General features: G+C 39.6%; 1 protein-coding gene across 2 annotated transcripts; it reads left to right on the forward strand.

Annotated features, from left to right (window-relative positions):
* The first annotated feature begins 322 nt into the window (after positions 1-322).
* Positions 323-20,960, forward strand: scinlb (scinderin like b). Of its 2 annotated transcripts, XM_088428724.1 has the most exons (18): positions 323-435; positions 3,187-3,374; positions 4,621-4,775; positions 7,851-7,883; positions 9,308-9,469; positions 9,611-9,760; positions 11,220-11,309; positions 11,500-11,632; positions 11,778-11,866; positions 12,446-12,661; positions 13,210-13,331; positions 13,409-13,499; positions 14,673-14,843; positions 14,922-15,096; positions 16,629-16,744; positions 16,813-16,890; positions 16,985-17,045; positions 20,278-20,960. In XM_088428724.1, exons 2-18 carry the CDS (start codon positions 3,194-3,196, stop codon positions 20,436-20,438), a joined length of 2,184 nt encoding a protein of 727 aa, XP_088284850.1. In that variant the 5' UTR covers positions 323-435; positions 3,187-3,193; the 3' UTR covers positions 20,439-20,960. The 2 variants fall into 2 exon arrangements, with proteins under 2 accessions (XP_088284850.1, XP_088284851.1); XM_088428725.1 differs by lacking the exon at positions 7,851-7,883.
* The last annotated feature ends 1,019 nt before the right edge of the window (positions 20,961-21,979 follow it).

Raw genomic sequence — 21,979 nt, forward strand, 5'->3', positions numbered from 1 at the left:
CTTGCCTTCAGGCACACTCGTCCTCTTAAAGCCCAAACGCAAACAGCCATCATGCTAACCTTGCACGTTTGTGTTTAATGTGAACTCTGCAAACTTTGTACCCTCCCTGTTTGAACACATTGTATATCCGGAAAAGAGCAGGAAGTCACCATCATCTGCCACTCTCAGTACGTCGTTTATTAAACGCAGACTCTCTCTCTCTCTCTCTCTCTCTCTCTCTGTATGTTTGTATTAGGAGAGCATCTGGATGTTTATTTGTTTTGTCTTGCTGCTGTCAACCAATCAGAGCTTCGTATTTTCAGACAGTCAGCCTCCTCCGCTGCTCTCTCCCTCCCCCTCGACACGAATACACACTCACACTTGCGCGTCTGTATCCGATCACTCCCACATCTGCAGCCTCCCAACAACACTTAAGTCTTTTCATCCTCTCCGAATGTAAGTCTATTCACTAATTTCCAACCTTATTTCTGCAGTTCGGTGGTCTTTTTCTTTGGTTGACAATTGCAAATATGTGGTCCTTCCCACATGAACGTCTGTTCTTGTAAGAACTTTTCTTTACTGCTTTTATGTTTAAGTCCTTCATCAGATTTAAAAAAAAATACACAAGGAGGCGTTAATCCTAAAAGCGGCGTTACGCAACATTGGAGCAGTTTGTCCTTGGTTTAAAAAAACAAAAACAAAAGCAAGTCGCTGTGTTCTTAATGTCTCGTAAGTCACTGTGGAATTCTTCATGTAAATCAAAGTAGCAACAATGATGTCGCTGTTGGCAGCTGTGCACCAACTGCACAGTCTCACGAGGATTGTTTTACTCGCTGCAAAATGTCTATTATTGTGCATTAGTGGTGGACAGAGCCCCCACACACGAGTAAACACTTAAACTGTGGCCACAATATCGCGATCATTTACGCATAAAATATGTATTTATGGCTGATGATATGGACGTTATTCATTGTAAATTTTAGAAGCAAATGAAGCGCACCTTACGTGGAAACAGCCACGATGTATTGGTGGGACCAGGAAAGGTGCGCTCCATTTGTATATTCGTATGTCCAGAGTTGTTGGCGCTAATTAAATTTAATGCACAGGATCCCGATCAGTAACACTAACCCCCATAAAATGGATAAAAATGTGCATAAATTGAAAACACAACAAAATAATTGCACTCGTATCATTTTATGAGTAAATTGTGCTCATGTGCTGAACATTTGAGATTTCTGACGCCGTCATTTGTCAGAGTACAAATGAATATAATTATAATTGTTGGATAACTGGGGCAGGCAAATGTAGAGCTTCTTCGAAAATTGCGCATCGTGTCCAGCCAATGTGCGCTCCATTTGCACATTGTATGATATTAAATCTCTAAAACTGTCTTTTGTGCACAGGTTATATCTATTTGCTGGCATTTAGTATTGTGTGCACAAGATGCTTATTAGTGGCCCCAAAGTAGGTAATGCAAATGAATAACACTGGCACTTCTGAACAGTTGGGTGTCACGGTGGTGATGAAATAATATAGAACCGGTAAATGAATGTTGTGTATGTTGTACAAACTTGTGGAAACATTTGAAGCATTTATTGCACACATTAGCTTTCTACATGCATTTGATCAAATTCTCCCACGTCTTGTCTGCAGCTCTGCATTGCTCCCACAATTCCATTATGTAGTGTTCATGTAGTTTCTCTGGCCTTAATGCGGCTACATATGATAAAGTGGCTCCCACAGATTGATGGTTGAGTTTTAATGCAGTCCTTCAGAAAGCAAACTAAGTGCTTTTTTCAGAACATATTGATCAGTCCCGTTCTAGCCAGTGGACCATACATTTTCCTGTATTTGTAACCCGAGCCGTGCACTAAAACTGCCCCACATCTGAATTAGGCATCGGTGGTGCTCTCAGAACTTAAATGCATAAGTTTGAATAATAGGAAAAAGTTTTTTTCCTCGATTTTGTTGAGTTTAGAAAAAAAATTGGTAATGATCCCACTGCCCAAAATTATTTGTAATCTGGCTCTTATGTAATCGAGGGGGTGGGGGCAAATACAGTAATCTGAGTAATCTTGTATTTTTTGGGAGAATGACAGACCACAGTGTCTGCTCTTCTGCACTGCATGCATGTGGCAAATGGATTATGCAAAAATAGATCATGCCAAGGTCTGCCATGCTTGCATGACAAAGTTTTATTTTCTTGGGCATATTTCATATACATATCACCGTTTTTGTTTTGTTTATGTGAGTGGTAAAAATGTGTCAACAAAGCCATTTTTTGGAAGGACTGATTTAGTCAACTACAATATGATATGATTTTTTTCACAAGCCCTACTTAAATAGCACACAATGGCATCTTTGTATATTAGTGAGTCAATTTATGTATTTAATTTTTTTGATGTATGAAGCGTTGCATGCTTCAGTATTGCAGATAGTGAACAAATCTTCAAATAGGAGTCTTTCTTTTTACTAGAAAACTAGATGTAGAACATAGCATGTATTTAATCAAATCTCATCGACTTGGTCTATGAAAGTCCACCATTTTAATGTTAAAATGCCAAAGATGGTCAAACAAAACTTGCATCAGTGTTGCGGGAGGTATAATAGTGCAGCAATTTATGTAGACAAATAATATACACTCAGGCACATATTCTTTATCCTGAGCAAAAAAATGCTAAGAGTAACTGAAGCTTAATTATCTTATATGTGTGACCCCCTTTTGTACTTAACTGTTATAACAGCTGGTGGCTAATATGCACAGAGCTTGTTGCAAGAAGTGACTAATTCTGTGTTTAAAAACTTGTTTGTCTGGTTTAACCAAGCAGCGATCATATAGACAGTGTAAAAAACTGGTGGCAATTATAGTAGTATTATAATTTACCCGAGCCTCATTTCATGACTTTTTGAAATTATCAATGTTTGTTTGGTTGAAGGGTTTTTTCTTTTATAAAAAAAAGAAAAAATTTCACTAAAACAATCCATCACATTTTTTAGTATCGTAAGTATTTTGAGTTATTCAATCAGCTTCCGTCAGAAAAACTGAAGCACATTTTTTGCCTTTTTTGTTCCAAAGAAAAACAGCCAATCGAAAAGGCATAGGAAATTAGAGCTTATCAAGTCCTGTTTACACAACAAAACATGTTAGAAAAAATGCAATGCAAAATCCTTCATTCAACATCCTTCTTTGTCTCCGCCCCCCGTTAGAGCCATCATGGTGTCCCACAAGGAATTTGCCAACGCAGGGAAGCAGCCTGGACTTCAGGTGTGGCGCATTGAGAACTTGGACCTGAAGCCCGTTCCGAAGGCTCTGCATGGAAATTTCTACACCGGAGATGCCTACTTGCTGCTCTTCACCACCTCTGCGCCCTCATACAACATACACATGTGGCTCGGTAAGCCCAGGATGCACCACGACACAACACAAAGTGGGGTCCCCCCCAATGGTGGCATATAATGAGAAATCTTGGAGTATTAAAGATGGCAGTACATCCGTGTAAGGTCTCCATCTTAACTTCTGGAGCAACTTGAACGTTACATAACAGATGTGGCTCCTGTGTGCGTGCAAACCAGATCAAGCTGCCAGCGTCAGTGCTGAAACATGTTCTGCAAGCATTATAGCTGCGGAACTCGAAAAGTTGCAGCTGTTTGTGAAAATACACACTTCCCTCATTTTGTTCTGTCTTAGGTTTTTTTTTTTCCACGTTCAGACCAATTTGACATGCAAGTGTCATCTGGTGTAAATGTGACATTTTCCCATGCTCTTTGTTGGCAAAAATCAGCGAGGAATACTCATATGAGCCACGGGGGACGGGAACCAGCCCAGACTTGTTTGCCGCCTCACAGCAATGCAAGCAACATGTTGGAGTTACAAGAATCAAGAGTTGACATACATATTATAACTAGATTTGCATGAGTTAAAAAAAGAAAGATTCAACCACTATTCTTAGGTAAAAGTAAAAAAAAAAAAAAAAGGTGCAAAAAGCCCCATAGGCCCCATGAAGGCAACTATTATTTGCTAGGGCCAAAAACAGCAACAGGTCTGTTTTGTCAAAGTAAAGAGTAGACTTTCAATTTAAGTAGAGTCATGAAATATTCTCATTTGGTTCCCACCACTGGCAATAATTCACGACTCAAAAATGAATCCCTCTGTCTTACATGGATTTTAGTGATTTGGAATGTTGCGGATTTAAGGGAAAGTTTGATTTGTTTCGTGATGCATCCAGCAGCTGTGGTTGAAATGACTCAGTGTCTCCAAGCTTGACTAAGAGTTGCCATAAGCTTACTGCATCATGCTCGCGACATCATTCAAGCAAGTGAAGGAGTGAAACGAATGATGAACATGTGAAATGAAGCAATCAAATTATTATAATGCCCGCTCATGTGGGCAAGGAGAGCCTGACGTCGCAGATGAGGAACTTTTATTTGATATAGAGTACATTTTTGCATACTATAAACGAGGTTCCGTATTTGCACATTTCAGACCAAAGCAATGTCTAATACAAGGATTTTGCGGTGGCCAAGGAACTATGTTAACATGAGAGTAGGAGCTCTACTGAGTCGAACATATCCTTGTTTAATAGCAAAAAACGTGCTTTGCTGCCATTTTTTGGCATCATTCCCACTGTGACTCCTATTCAGGTGATGAGTGCTCGCAGGACGAGAGCGGGGCGGCCGCCATCTTCGCCATGCAGCTGGATGACTTCCTGGGTGGCGGGCCGGTGCAGTTCCGGGAGGTGCAGAACAACGAATCCAATACTTTCCTGGGCTACTTCAAGACAGGCATCACATACAAGGTGAGGTCGACAGAAAGCAATATCCCCTGTACGGTATGCACTAGTAATGGGCGAAAGGAACTGCGACCAAGTGTGTGTCCAGTAGTCAGTGCAGCTGTAACGCAAAGCAATGACATTCAAACCTTCCTGAAGCACGTACCGCGTGACTGATTCAGGACTTCGAGCAATGTGAGGACACAAAACATGAATCATAAATGGTACTGTGAAACGTGATTGAGTGCACTGCAATTTGCAGACGCTTCCTGCGCACTTCAGCTCCTGCTGCATATAGAGATCAATGATGTCTTTTCAGCAAAGAGGACGTCATACAGGAAATATTTTTACAAATGTTGTTTTTTTTATTGTAGCTTGTAGTCTGCGTTTTCGTTGAATGTTAAAGTCATCATTGGTGTTCAGACAACATTTTAATCGCGAAAATCTGAAAGTATTACTAATGTAGCTTGTCCCGCGTGAGCTGTTCCAAACACTTTTCGTTAGACAGGAAGGAATAAACAGCCGACACCTGTTTATTCCAAACGCTCCCTCTCGTCGCACTGCTCTCACGTCATCACCCCTGGACACCAACCTTTAATACAGCGTTTACAGTTATGTAAATGAGGGTCTCAATTAATTAATTGAGGGAACGGATTAATATACCGAGGGTACGGATTAGTGCAAATATTTTTTTTTTCAAACCCTGGCACCAGAGGGTCTCCGTAACATTGGAAAATCTTTTTTTTTTCTTTTTTAGTTAAAACCAATGAAACATCAATGTTTTAATTCTCCTTATTACAAATTATTATTCTCCTTCTCTTCTTATTCTTATTCTCCTCATGCATGAGGAGAACGGAGAAGGACCGCGCAAGTACAATTCTACCACGCTCTGTAGCAGCCTCTCCGAACCCTCTCTTTTTATTTGATTCAGAGGTTCTAGTTCCATGAAGGTTCTGGCTCGAAAAGGGGTAAAAGTGCATCCAGGGCAAAAACCCAGTCTTCAAATCAAACATTATATGTAGCAAGAGATTCTGCAAACTATTTTGTCTGCAAGATATTTTATAAATCACAGGTGAAGTGGCATCTAAGTTTGAGACAAAAAAACAGCAAAACTTGTTTCATTCAGGTAATGCATTCAGTCCTACAGCAAAGCATTTCTTCATTGCAAGCAGTTTTATTCATTGTAACAAATGTATAATCCCTATTCTTACAATTATTCCGACAACAAAGTTACACAAGCACATTCCTATTTCACTGTGACCCTATCACTTGTTTTCTGGCGGATATGCATATTATACATTTTAGTAAACTTTTAATGGTGCTATGCCAGCGCAGTTGGCTGAACGTTTCGATGGTTCATGGGGCTTCATCTCACCATCACTCGTATGCACACATGTCATTGTTAATGAAAGATAAAGAACAATGGGACGGTGTTCTTTTCTTGGTATGCTTCATTTGCGCACCTGTGACCAGAAATCTGAATAGGTTTACCAAAGTTTGCTTTTACATAATACATGCTGTGTACTGCTGCTTCAGAAGCAAAAACCACTTCAATAGAAAACCCTAACCCTAAGATCAATTGAAAGGCAGCTAGAGACTTCTTAGCACCCTTTAAATAGACCACCTGACTGATTATACGTTTTAAAACACCCGTGATGCTGATAAAAGTTCACACCTTGGTTGAACATGTCCTTATTGTCAAAATATTCTCGATCTTTTCTAGGGTTACCATCATTTTTGTCCAGGTGTGTTTCCTGATTTTCTTTCAATAATTACCATACGTGGAACCACATTTCATAAAGTCTGATTTTCATGTATTAATTGCCATTACATTTTTATTCATTTTCTCTTTTGCCAAATTCTCATTATTTCTATTGCCATTGTGGTTTTCCTGTCAACAGAGTACCACCAATAATTTTTTCCACGTGTGCAAACCTAGAGTGTAGTTCCTCCACTCTGAGTGTACCTTGTAGCAAGGTGTTTGCTACAACTCTGACTTAGACACACAATCATGCGACATTCAACAGACCTAAGGGCTAGTTAAACATTCTCCGTACACATATCAAGCCATAAAAAATAATAACTCAAGGGTTGAGTTGAGTTTAACATTTGAAAAACAAACGAGTGAGGAGCATTTTCCTACAATGTTGTCAACCTGTTATACAGTGCAAGATTTGTGAGTGGATTATAAGTAAAATTGTAAAAAATAACATCACTGGAAATATATGTGCATAAATTATGCTGTCTCATATCTCCGTGGTTTAATGATTGTTAGCCGGTGTGCACTTTGTCGTGTAGCTTACGCTGATGAGTCTGAAGTTCAGAGACAACCTTCCCTCTTCAGATTTCCGTGCCAGGGCGTGTCCCCGTACAGGACCGAGGCCACTAACATGTTGGAAGCAGGGCCGCTTCTCCTCTGCCCGTCTGTTTCTTGTTGCCGTAAACCCCAAACTTCCCTTCTCTAACGTTGGCTGGCTGTAATTATCCCACCACACATTCTTTCACTCTTGGCTATAAAGAACGTTGCACAGGATGTTATATAATAAAAACAACACGCTTATTGTTTGTTGGACATGAGTGCGCCTAAGAAATACCATAGGTAAAAGTGAATTAGCTTGCTATGTTTATTTGTTTAAAGAATGTATTTTATTGTTGGCAGATATTCTTGATGAAATTATGTAATATATTTCTCATTTCATCTTTTTTTTCCTCTTCCATTCTAGATTTTGTAAGTCTATTTTCATTGGTAGAACACTGTGTACTTCCAGCCTCCTCATAGTTTTGGCGAGTCTTTCAGGAAACAATCTTTCCATCAGAACAAACACAGGCCACATTGTTGCCATGGAAAATTTTACAGAGGCCTCTCGAGAAGGTCGAGCGGCTTGAATGTGGTTTCCATTTTGAAGCCACTCCTCCAGTGTGTGGTGAGACCCTGTAGGCCAACTGGGGACTTTGTTCCTCAAGAAGAAATATTTGTCCTCGCTGACTAAAAGGCCCGTTCGTTTGTCTCCATTCTCCCACTAATAAGCATATGTCAATTGTTGATTTGTTTTTTCCATTTGCATGACTTCTATACTTGTTTTGCTTCACGGCTTCTCAAAGGACGGCACATTACGAGACAGTTCCACTTCCAAGGTACAGACCTCGCAGGTCCTCCTCATTCATGCTATTTGATGATTGACAGTTTTGCAGGCAATGCCTTTTCATCTGACAGCTGTTTGGCTGTTGGATTTTCACACTGCTGTGTAAAGTTCAAGTCATCCTCAGTTTGATCCAACTGTACCATCCTCCAACCCTGTCATGTACACTTAGAGGATGTTCCTCCACTATTGGTGTCGGAGAAACCAAGTCCTAGCTAAATAATGGAACTGGAGTCCACCTAAAAGCCTCTCTAACTTTTGTCTAAATGAAGTTCCTCAAGCAACTACAACATAACTATGTTGGTACTGAGATGCCACGAAATAGCGCCAAAGCACAATGTTTGGCTACCTAAAGTTCTTCAACCCACTACAACTGTCATTCATCTTCGCAAGGGTCGCAGGGTTGCGGGTGCCCATCCCAGCTGTCTTTAAGGCAGTAGACAGGGTACACTCTGAAGTGGTTGTCAGCCAATCGCAGGACCCACTACAACATAGTTACCTATATCACATGCCACAAGATGGAGACAAAGCACTTTTGAAGCTCCTCAACTCGCTTCGACATAGTTCCCTGGTACTAAAACGTATCCAATGAGAGTGAGCAAGGGTGATTCTTTTGTGTTCTTTCGGCAATACTGTTAGACACCACAAGATGGCACCAAAGCCCTGTCTATTAAGAAAGAAGTATTTGGTGTCAAGGGAATATGGTGATACATGACCTTAAAGACGCACAAAATGGATATCTCTTAATCCAACTTCTCTGCTTTTTCCTTTCTCGTGTTATTTCTAAGGATGCACCAATCACTTTTTTTGCACCTGAGTCCCTGCCCCAGTCACCTGATTTTGAGGATCTGACTATATCGAGTACCGATTTTATACCTCTGGGATATATTAAGGACAGAAAGAAAGCGCATCCAAATTGTCTCCTGTTTTTTTTCTTTCAAAAAAGGTACAATACCTTTTACATGTGTAGTGAAGCAATGGTTTAAGCCAAGTAGTATAAAACTTTTAAATATCCAGCCACTGACTGTATTTACTTCTGCTTTTTGCCATGTTGTGCTTGGTAAACATTTTTTTTTCTTTTTGGTAAATCTTTTTGGCAATATCTATGTACTTCTTAAGTCCTTAAAAATGAAAAAAAACCCCAAAACAAATCAAAAAAACAATTACAATAAAATTAAATGAACTTTTTCTAAACTCAATCTCCTGATTCCGCAAAGCAGAAAATGATGTGATTGGGCCCGATTTTCCATCACGTGATTGGAATTTGGGCAGCCCGGGTTATTTCCAACTGAAAGGTGTTTATTTCCAGCTAAAAGGTTGTCATCTCATTGCCCTCGTATGTATTTCCCCCAATTTACATATGTGCTTCAATCAAATCAATTATGCCCGATGACAAATAATCTATGCCCATTCTGACAGAAAGGGGGCGTGGCATCCGGTTTCCAACACGTGGTGACCAACGACGCCAACGTCAAACGACTACTTCACATCAAAGGTCGCAGGGCCATTAGAGCCACGGAGGTGGCGCTATCCTGGGCCAGCTTCAACAAGGGGGACTGCTTCATTATTGACCTGGGAAAGGTGAGCCCTGAGATCTTTCAAGGTCATTTTTTTTCAATCTGAACGTTAAGACGTGACACTTACTTATGACGTAGGTCGGTTTCGTCGTCGTTCCCCCAGATGTCTGTCACGTGACCAATCAATGGTTTATCATGTCACCAGGAAATCTACCAGTGGTGCGGCAGCGAGTGTAACCGCTACGAGAGGCTGAAGGCCTCCCACGTGGCCATCCACATCCGAGACAACGAGAGGAACGGCCGGGCCAAGCTGAACATGGTGGAGGAGGGCCAAGAGCCGCAGGGCATCACAGAGGTGACAATAATGCACGCGCAATTCATTTTCTCTGCTTCCCAGCCGCACACTTGATGTTTGAGCCCAAAGGTGCTCGGTCTCCTGTGAGTAGAAACTGTGAGCTGTAATAATGCGTGTCACGTCCAGCGAGATAGGCAGCGTGGGAACAGACGCACACAATGCCGTCGTTTGTAAAGAACTGCTCGTGGGCCAAATTGGGGCCAACTGCCTTGTAAACACTTGAAGGGAAGATGCCACAGAAGACTAATGAAAGGATACACAAGAGACTTTTTTTTTTGCCTTGTAGCTTAGAACAGGCATTGGCAATTTATAAGCCACAATTTATAAGGGCCACAATCGGTGTCACTCAGGGGCTACATAGGACAAAACACTTTCTAACCAGATGGAGGACAAAAATGTCATTTTAATATGGGAAAAATGTTATTTATTGTCATTATTTTTCAGAAAACATTTTGTTGTTCGTTACATGAACCCTGACCACCTGTGATGGCATTTTCAGGCAACTGCAAGTGGCAAAATGTCTGCCCGTTGAGGAGGATAAAAACACTTGGATTTTGTTGCTTGATTCCAAATTCCACAAACACAGCATTAATCAAGGTGCCATGTAGTGGTGACACCTGTAACATAATAATGAGAAAAAAATTCGACCTCCCTTTTTACCCCATTCCTTGTCCATCATTTGTGTAAAGCATATAATGAATCAATCAGCATTTTCTGAAGGATTGTTTATAACCGTTCCCCATCCAAATTTCTTAGGGGAAAAATTAATCCACATGGGGCCCATGACTGGCTTGGAGATTCTACAGAGCATCCAAACATTTTGTGAATAGTTTGTACCTCATTCAGGTCACATTGGAGCTATGACCCCTATTTTATTTCTGTTTTGAAAAAAAGGTGGAACTGTACAGACATTATGTTCTAAAAAAATGTTGATATTTAGTCTTAAAGATAAACTACAGTGGACTCCTATTTATTTGCATTTGTTTGTTTGCGGTCAGGCATGGCCCTTACCCCCTGCCAAATGCAAAAATCACCATTCATTCACCAAAATCACATTATTTTATCTAAGTGATTCTCAAGGTACTGTATCATAAGGGTTGCACAGCGGTGATCCTCAGGCTCCCTCTAATGGTATGCAAAAGAATAACTAAGAGTTCAGTTGTATTTAACTTTAAAATCTACTTCTTTTGCATTTATTCTTTACAATCTGTTTCTTTTAAAATATTTAGTTATCCTTTTTCCATTTAAACTGAAACATTATTTTAGAAGTAATTTATTTTGCTATATTTGACTCATTTCAATTTAATTTTTAACGTTTTGTAACAACTGCAGCGGAAATTGCCTTGCTGCAAAGTCTGATTGCAGTTATCAATACTGAAAGAAACATACGTTGAGCCAACAGTTATGGTACACACACACCAAAACATTGGTGGGTGATGAACTCCTCTGGTGTTCAAAGGTGCTGGGACCAAAACCTGCCATTGCAGCAAGCACTCCCGATGATGAAAAAGTGGATGCCTCCAATAGGAAGAAGGGCGCGCTCTACATGGTGAGGAAGTATTAACAAATTGATTCATTTTACATGTAAACAAACTGGGCGTGGACAAAAAAGACTGACGCTAAGCAATTATTGATTTAGAAAATACATTGATTCAGCATTATTACTATTTTTTTGTCCTCATTAAACTTTCAAATTGTGATCACAGTCATTATATCTGAGGTTTCAATTTGTTTTTCAGATCTCTGATGCCTCAGGTTCCATGAAGGTGTCCGTTGTGTCGCCATCCAGCCCCTTCAAACAGGCCATGTTGTCACCTGAGGAGTGTTACATTCTGGATAATGGAGTGGACAAGAACATATTTGTTTGGAAAGGTATTCATACAATTCAAATTCATGTAAGTTATATTACAATTAAAATTGTAAATGTTGCTCAGTGATTCTGTTTGGGTGAGTTTAGTTGTTAAATCTGATTCGATTGTGGATATACATTTATTTTATTGGCATTGCCTTCAATCAGGTCCAAAGGCCAACATGTCAGAACGTAAAGCCGCCATGTCTGCAGGTCAGAAGTTCATTAAAGACAAAGGATACAGCAGCAAGTGTCAGGTACAATCCATAAAGTTATTATATTGTCAAATTACGTTAATGCTCTGCTAACTACATGGTAAGCTGAATCCCCAATAGTGGCCAAAAAAACATTTTACATTTCATGTATGCCACAGGTGTCAAACTCAAGGCCCGGGGGCCAAATCCGGCCCTCCACATACTTTTATTGTGGCCTGCGAAATGCTTAAATGACTTCAAATTTCTGACTAAAATACCACATTTTCAAGTTATCTTCAATTTTTATATATTTTTTTGTTATCAATACCTCCTTTTTGAACAGTTTTTACTGGCCTCCGATTTCAAAATGTTTAAGTCACAGGTGTCAAACCCAAGATTGGGGGCTAAATCCGGCCTGCCACATCATTTGCTAATTATGACTTGAAGCATTTTTTGTTTGCAATCCCCCTTTTGAACAGTTTTTACTGGCCTCTGATTTCAAAATTAAGTAAATGCGTGACGATCACACTTAAAATTGATTTGACTTCACAGCCATGACGGCCGTCAGACAGAAATTCAAAGTTCAATTTGGCCCACGGTTAAAATGTGTTTGACACGCCTGATGTATGTATACCCTTGCAGATGCAAGTACTTCCCGCAGGAGCTGAGACCATCCTGTTCAAGCAGTTCTTCATTGACTGGAAGGACAAAGACGAGACCACTGGGCCCAGTCAGGCCTACGCAATCGGCCGCATTGCTAAAGTGGAACAGGTGCCCTTCGACGCATCCAGCCTGCACTCCAATAAGGCCATGGCAGCTCAGCATGGCATGGTAGACGATGGCAAGGGCAAGTTCCAGGTAAAACACGCGTACAATCTAGTAAGCTAACAGCAACAAATACAGTACACCTTTAACATACAGTATAATGACAGCAAGACAAAAACTGTATTAAAAAAACATCGTCAACAAGTGATTTTAGGACACTGCAATGAAAATCACAATACGGTACTACGCCATATATTGTACAACGGGTGTGTCAGTCAAAATTCAGCATCCATTTAATTTCATTCAACTTCATTCGCCTCCAACCTGTCCCCAGTTTGCACAGGTGTGCCCCAAGGGTCATTCTTGATGCCCCTCTTCTTCAACTCACTCCCATCAGCAATTTATTCATTTATTTATTTTCTGAGCTGCTTAAGTCTTCTGTGAATACATTTACTTTCAGTGTTTAACAAATGACAACCAGTTCTAACTCATGAGGGTTTAGTGTTACCAATAATTTCTCCATTAGTGCCCCAGAATACATTTCAAAATCCTCCCGCTTCTTTTTAAGGCTATCGATAACTTCCCGCATTTTGATGCACATCCTTCTATTTCCTCTAAATTTGATCTCGTATGGTGTCTAGATCTGGCGTGCGGAGAATGGTGAGATGGTTCCTGTGGATCCCGCATCCTACGGTCACTTCTATGGTGGAGATTGTTACATCATACTCTACACATACAAGACAGGACAAATTATATACACTTGGTATGCATGTGTAAAGAGTTGCCAGTTCTTGGCTAAACTACTAAAAACTGTTCTGAACATATAAACGACTTTGTCAGGCAGGGACTGAAGGCTACACAGGACGAACTGGCTGCTTCAGCCTTCCTCACCGTGAAGCTGGATGACTCAATGGGAGGATCCCCGGTTCAGGTTAGAGCTTGTCAACAGACACTACAACTCTATCATGTTTCTACTTAACATTCTGTCTTTAGTCTGATGGTATGAGGAATCAACAGTGTTAGTTTCAGCCAAGGTTAATAAAGTGATAACTCAAAATTATTATTTTGTCAGAAGTAAGGTGAGAGACAATTGAAAATGAGCTCTTAAGTGGGATTTTCTTCCTGAAAAATAGAAAACCTTTGTGGCCAACAGAGTGCGCTATTTGATCAATTTCACCCGTGGCCCTCAAACAACAAATTCACACATTACAGTGTTTTGAGCAGTCATACAATAGTACACATTTCTGCGAAATTAACTTCAAATGAATACATGAAATAATATCAATAATACCATCTTTTAATAATATAAAAACAAAAGTTTTTTTGGGATCGTGTGGTACATGTGATAACCCTTAATTAAATACCTCAGTTCTCTTGTCATTTTTTTGGTTAGGTACGTCTTTGCTTTTTAGTGCACAATAAATTTGGAAGTATGAATAAATACACCATAGCAATGATGACATATTGATATAACGCTTGGTACTCATCCCCATTCATGTAATTGCATTTTTAAGTTCAACACAAACTTGTGCTATATAATATTTGTGTCGAAGTATGCAGTTGCGTTATAATTAACGACGTTAACAGTGTAATTTTTTTCATCGATGAAATGTATTAATTAAATGAAGTCAATCTAACATTGAGGGACTACTTTTATATAAATCATTTTTATGGAATTGTATTTTTTTTGTTTAACTCAAAACAGCGGAATTATGTGTTTGCCTTGAATTATCAAGCAAATTCATTTAAAACTAGAATATTTCCCTATATTTGCAGGACAATATTTCACAACAACAAATCGCTGCTCCGAGTATACATATGTTGTATTTAACAATTTTTTCCGTAATTGTCCCGTATTTATATGTGAGGTTAATGTTCAAACTGCGCAGAATGTTACAACAACTTATTATAGTATGATTTTCATGAACATTCAGACCTGCTGTGATTTAATGTTGATCATGATAGTGGAACTTTAAAAGCCAAGTATTTTTTTAAGCTAATACTGGCTATAAAACGTTTTAGAACCGCAGTTCTAGATTTTGGCCATCATTACTGAATACTGGGAGAAAGAATAGGTTGTTCACTGTGTTCTTATGATCTGCAGGTGAGGGTAACTCAGGGCCAGGAGCCCCCCCACCTGATGAGCCTGTTCAAGGGCAGACCTATGATCATCCACAGCGGAGGAACATCGCGCAAAGGTGGACAGACCCAAACTGGCAGCACTCGCCTCTTCCACATTCGCCAGAGCACCTCCCACGCTACACGGGCCGTGGAGGTGACGAGCGCTTATATTTGACTTACTCAACCCAACTGAGGATTCCCACCTCTCACGGGTCTTCATTTCGTCCCTCAGGTTGAGGTTTGTGCTTCTAACCTGAACACCAACGACGTGTTTGTGCTGAAGTCGCCAAGCGCTTTATTTGTGTGGCGAGGCGTGGGCGCCAGCGACGACGAGATGGAGGCCGCCAAGCATGTGGTGGGCTTCCTCGGAGGAAGCGCCAGCCATGTTTCCGAGGGAAAAGAGCCAGGTGACTTTCGTCTGTGGATCAACCGATAAGAGCAAGCGTTGCTACGAAAAGTGAAATTGCATGAATAAATTAACCTGACTATCAGTAATATTGTATTTAAATTTAGGATTTACATTTAAAATGTGGGCTCAAAAGAGTAGAAACCAGATAGCTACAGTGAGCCCCCGGTTTACGAGATTAATCTGTTCCGCGATTGGGATCGTAACGCGAATTCGACGTATGGCGGGCAATCCAAACCTATGTTAATTAGCTAATGCGTGTAAAACCCCAGCTAAAAAACATAAAAATTGTATATACATATTCAAAATTGTTATTAAAATAGTGTAGTAAGTGCTACGTTTATATAATATACATGCATACAATTAAATAACATCATAAATAAAAAATATATAAAGGATTTATTTACCTTTGAGTGACGCTTGTTATGGCCATATTCCAAAGTAAGAGTAGCCCAGGCAAGGCTAGCTTAGCTTTCTTCGTATTTCTTGATTATCTGCAGCTTTGTTTCCATATAAATCATCTTCTTACTTCGCTTTTTAACATCACTAGCAACCTTGGAACTCATGGATAACCAATTAAAGTTTGAATTAAGCACTCAAATGCATAATAAATACGATATTAAAAGCACTCTCACACGAGATCAAGTCTTTATCCATCTTTGTGACCCCATGTGCCGACCAATAGCAGACCAGCATCTTTTTGACCCCATCATGCTGACCAATAGTAGACCAGTATCTTGGGGAGTCGAGACGCCGACCAATAGCAGAACAGCATTGTAGCGACGCGTTGCAGTGGAGGCAGTTTGACGGCAACAGAAAATAAGAGCAATTACCTAAAAATGCCTCAAGAGAGAGGCAAAAAACAAACACAACCAACCCCATAGGTCATGACAGTCGTTGATGTTAATCGTAAAGCGGCATAATTGCCTTAAAGAGGGGACGAAAAAAACTCAGTATTCCACATCGTAACGGGAAAATAAGCGGACGTGAAAGCTAGCTAGGTAATGCGACATGTAGCCATGAACTTATCGTAACGTATCGTAATGCAACGTGTCTTATGAAGTGGATCATGACTGTACATCGGTGCTAATTAACTCATTTAATGCCAGGGACATATTTTCACGTTTTTAAGAGTCCGGACATTCAGTTAAGTATCGATTTAATACGTACGTATATGGGGATTGAATGTCCGGACTAATCACTTTATGCGGCTCGCGAAATGCTGATTTGACTGCAAGTTACTGGCTAAAACACCAAACTTGCAAGTTGTCTTCAACTTTCAAAAAATTGTAGGGAAAAAAAAAACAAGCATGTTCTTATTCCCACTGGCCTTTGTATTCAAAACTAGGTAAGTGCGAGACAAACACGCTTAAAATTGATTTGACTTCACAGGCATACCAGCCCTCTAACAGAAACTATAATCACAATGTGGCCCACGATAACAATTTTTTGACACCCCTGGTCTAGAATAAAACAACCAAACTCTTACTGAAGGAATGAACGTTTGACTGTGTGGATTCATTTTCCTCACAGCTACATTCTGGTCCGCTCTGGGTGGCAAAAAGGACTACCAGACATCCAAGAGTCTGCAGAACGTGATCAAGCCACCCCGTCTGTTTGGCTGCTCCAACAAAACTGGAAGACTCATTGTACGTGAAATCATGACACAGTAGTCAGGGGAATTATACTGCTACATCTTACTCTATATTTCCCTCAGGTTGAAGAGGTGCCAGGAGATTTTACTCAGTCGGACTTAGCCACAGATGATGTCATGATTCTGGATACTTGGGCCCAAGTAAGATGGTCTTTGCTTTGTTTGGAAAGTTCTGACTTGTGTCCGTATTGTTATAGAGTCTGGCCCTGATGTTGTGTTTGCCTATTCCACGCAGCTTTTCCTTTGGATCGGCAATGAAGCTAACGCACAGGAAAGGACTGGAGCTCCCAAATTAGGTTGGTTGTACAAAAACACTAAATCTAGAAAACCATGGATAGATTTGAGTGAATATGGGGGTGTCGTATTGACCAACAAAAACATTGACCACTCATATACTCAACAGACAACCTGTTGCACACCCAGAGGAACTGTCACACATACAAAAAAACTTGTCACACGCACACTCACACACACAAAAGTGAAAAGTCTGAACTAGTGGAGCGCACCAAAATGGCCACACAAGGGAAAAAGAGGTCCCCACAAAGATACTAAAACACAGAGCATGAGCGAAAACATACAAACTCACATACACAACTCACACCTCTCTCACACACCTCTGGCTAGGGCAACTACTGTGGCTATTGCATGGCTGAACCAGTTAACATTCAAGATTTAAGAGGGTTATATTTGTGAAAGAGAACTTTTTTAATAGTGTAAGAGTTTGGTGGTGTGTGTGAGATTTTTTTTTTTTTTTAATTGGTGAGAGGTTTTTCGTTTTGCGCGACTTTCTTTTTTTCTCGCAACTTTTTTGCCTGAGGTGTGTGTTATGCATGTGGATGAGTTTACGTTGGGTAAGAATTTTGTTTTTTGGGGTGTTATGTGTGAGAGTTTTTTTTTGTTTGTGATTTTTTTTAGGGGGGGAGTATGTTGTCTTTGTTGGTATATGTGAGTTTTTAGCTATGTATACAACATTTTTTTTTTGGTGGGTGGAAAGATCTTGTCTGTTGTGTCTGAATGGTTATGATTTTGGGGGATTAGATCATAATTCTGTGAGTTTTTGGTGTATGTCAAAGGTTTTTGGTGTGACGTTTTTTTCGGTGTTTGAAACATATTTAACAGAATTCGATGTGTGTTTTTGTTGCATGTGTGAGAGGTTTTATTTGATATTCTCAGAGTTTTTATGTGTGTGAGAGGTCATTTTATTTTTGACTGACAAGACACATCAAGAGAGATGCAAAAGTGGTTTTCTGTCACCCTAATCATATTCCTGATTAATCCTTTATCTGTTACTTAATTGCACAACCCATTTGTTCATATTATATATCTGACGTCAACATCTGGCGGCATAAATCTACACTAATCATCGTTTGAATGAATTCAAATGAACAGTCTCTGTGTCTAATGACTCTTAAAGCCGTTGAGCTTGAATACTGCTTCTCAAGAGATGTACATCATAGCCATTTTGCCATTGGCACTTAAACACAGCTCCCTATGCTCACTTGATGGCCTTTTGAGTGGTAACAATGGAGATGCCCTCTACGCTCGAGGACAGTGATGCTTACGAGTGCATTTTTTCTAGAGATGCGTCTCCAGATGACCCTGAGAGTGGCTTATAGCTTGCAGACACTCGAGTATACTCCTACTTTGACATACAATGGGCCCCAACTCACAATTTTGTCAAATAACGAGCTATCTTTTGGTCCAGTGTTTGTTTTGTGTTGTGAAAAAAATAATTAAAGCTACAAGTGACCTTCAGAAGCAATGTTGCTCAGATGAAGTGAAAAATATTTGTAGTGATCAAGTAAAGCCGCACTTTTTTAACAAAGACACAAATTGGTATGCTAATGTTTACACCAAACAATGACACGCAGAAAAAACAACTCTGACTCTTGATTTCACTCAATTAAGCCGCGGCCCTTAAAGACACACATCCACAGCACAAATACTACTGTGCATACAGTCATTATACTTACTAAAACCAGTTTTATGTAATATTGCATATTCTGTTTAATTTTCCTTGTTTTTTGGGGAATAGTGTGACAGTTTGTTCAACCCCTGGGTGAATCATTAACCTGCCTTATACATACACACACACGCACACGCACACACACATATATATATATATATATATATATATATATATATATATATATATATATATATATATATATATATATATATATATATATATATATATATATATATATATATATATATATATATATATATATATATATATATATATGCAGATACAAAAAGTTAGATTTTCTGGATTAAAATAAAAGGTTTCCTGCAACAGTTAGTTCTTGGTTTGGAGTCTTTTGGGAGTCAGGCTAAACCAGGTAGTGCATTGAAAGGGTTACAAAATTTGTCCATTAGCACCTCCTGGTGGTTTTGGGGTCTCAACAGAAAAAATTCTATTGCACCTTGTTCGCGAGTTACCGCAAAAAGCATTAATATAAAAATCGAGAGAAATGCATGATAAAACATTGGCTATTCACAATGTACAAAATTGACAATATTTCCAATTTTGAATGGCAGTAAATGAGCCTGACATGGGCTAAATTTGACATCTGGAGCGTGTACCCGTTGATCTCCCGTTTGCAAGCATTTAGAAGGGTTGACATGTTTTGACAATCTATGCAATATTTTGGCCTCCTAGTGTTTTATGTCTTCTTTTTTTTTGATATCATGCATCAAAAACATCCAAAAGCCAGAGTTGGGTCCAAACCCGAAGGGTTAAATGCGGAAAATGTATTTGAAACACAAATTGAGCCCAAATGCAAGTCAATGTGCAGTACCACTAAATTATACATACTATATATGGTTTTTAACTTTTTACTCAGCACACTGGTCACTTTAGACCCATAGACCTTAATTTGTAATGTAACCCTAAATTTCTCTAAAATCCTGAAAATCCTTGCCTTTTTAAGATTTAAAAATATAAAAATGTGTGCCTAATAAAGGCAGTTTTTGCCTGTTTGGACTATCGGCCGAAAACATCCACAGTGCCCAGTAAAGGTTAATAAATAGTTTGACTGCTTTTTTTTTTTTAAATTTGTGACATTCGAGTTGTTCACCACAAAATAAATGTAGCTGACTGTCAAAATGCATTATCTTTACAAAGGTGTCATTTTTCACACAGTCTCATATGGTATCAGTAGGTTTTAACGTTGTACTTTTTTTTTTTTCTTCCCAAGTCCAAGCAAGGCTATCTTTATAGATGTTTGCTTATTATGGATTTCTTCTTGAGGGAATTGAAGGTCACAGGCTTTCAAATAAATTTTGCCGGCCTTGCTTCATGAGTGGAGAGATATCGCCGGCGACGTAAATGCCATTTTGAATCCCGCTTCTCGCTCTTATGCCTCCATTGGCCCAAGTAGTGAATATTAGGATTATGCAATAGTCATTCTCTGCATTTGCGGTTGAATGTACTGTGAAAAACAGAAAATTTCAGAAATATGTTTGTTGCAATCTTTGTTTATTTCAAATCGCATCATCATTCCCTCTCCCATTCATCCCCTCCAGCAAGGGACTATCTGGATTCAGACCCGTCAGGCCGCAAGGGGCTACCCATCACCACTATCAAACAGGGAGCGGAGCCGCCCACTTTCACCGGCTGGTTCCAAGCCTGGGACCCCAAGATGTGGGAAACAGATCCGTTGGACAGAATCCGCGCTCGCTTCTGAATTCCAGTTGCTGGCCAACTTTGCACCTATCTAGCGCCATTTTTCTTTGTTTTACCTCGAATCCCAAAGTGCCAAAAGCAAAGCCGTAATCAAATTTAAAGGCTGAAGAAGGGTTGCCGTGTTTTAGAAAGATTGTCTTTTCTTTTTATTTGATGAATCATTGGATTATTTATCTTTTGCAAACCACAATGTGTCACCCTCATCTTCCACCTTCTATAAAGGCAAGACATTCTTTTGCCATCTTTTCTCCCTAAAAGAAAAAACAATAGGCAAGACATTTTGGACAGCTGTTTGCTCCTACCTTACATGCACACCATTTAATCCATTACCACACTGTTTCTATGTTTTGTTGTCGTTAGTTAGTCCTGGATCATAATGCTTACTAGACGCTGCATACTGCATTTTTATCCTGCTGTGAAACGTGTCTAAGTATATGCATGCACACATTTCACAATTTAGCGCTGTCTTCCTGGAATGCTCTCGTGGATGGCTTTGAAATAAAACTCTTTTGGAGTTCCAACACATGTTGTACGTGTATGAAATAAATTGGAGCTCGGGCACAACTATTTGCAGGTTTTATTTTCTATCACTGCGGCACCGTGGAAGAACGGTTAGCATGCCTTCCTCACAGTGCAGAGGTTGAGGGTTCGCTTCAGGACTTTCTGTCTGCGGTTTGCATGTTCTCCCCGTGCCTGTGTGGGCTTTTTCCAGGTACTCCGGTTTCTAGACACATTCCAAAAAGAAGCATGGTTAATACGTTAGACACACTACATTGTCCTCTGGTGCAGACTTTCTCAAAGTTTTTGGAGTCAGGGACCCCTTTTAGAAAGCACGTTTTCCAAGAACCCCCATTGCAAATGTTTGTGGAAACAAAACACAAGGAATCATTTAAGCCAAACATAGTGCCCATTTTATTCACCAACAGATACAATTTGACAAGTATAGTTGGTACTTTTCAGCTGTATTGAAGTTTAGAAAATAAAAATATCTAATTGCACGCATCCTCATAGCAAACCAGGTCCATTTCCCCCAAACAGGTTGCTGCCAATTATTCGAGGTAAAAAAAAAAGCATCAAATAAAATGTCTTTTTAGCTTTGCTGGCTTCATCGCCTCGTGAGCAAGCAATTGTAGACACAAAATGTATTTAGACAAATTTCAAAATGATACAAATTTTTAAGATATACTAAACTGGTTGAATTGATTGTTTTGTTTGGAAAGTCATTCATACTTTATATCCATCCATCCATTTTCTAGAGCCACTTATCCTCACAAGGGTCGCAGGCTTTCCAACCATTCATGCACACAATCAAACCTAATAAAGTGAAATTAAAACTTTTTTTTTAATTTGAGAACTTTGAGAACCACGCGAGAACTACTACGAGAGAGAATCGTTCGACTTTGTGCGCCCTGTGATTGGCTAGCAACCAGTTCACTGCTCAATGACTGCTTTGATAGGCTCCAGGACACCGGCGACGCTTACCAAGATAATAGATTAAAATTCCATGTTCATTTTAGAAAAGGATTTGACGCCACCTTGTGG

The sequence above is a fragment of the Hippichthys cyanospilos genome, chromosome 12 (genome assembly GCF_059441005.1).
Source record: "Hippichthys cyanospilos isolate Australia breed blue-spotted pipefish chromosome 12, RoL_Hcya_1.0, whole genome shotgun sequence".
Taxonomy (NCBI): Eukaryota; Metazoa; Chordata; class Actinopteri; order Syngnathiformes; family Syngnathidae; genus Hippichthys; species Hippichthys cyanospilos.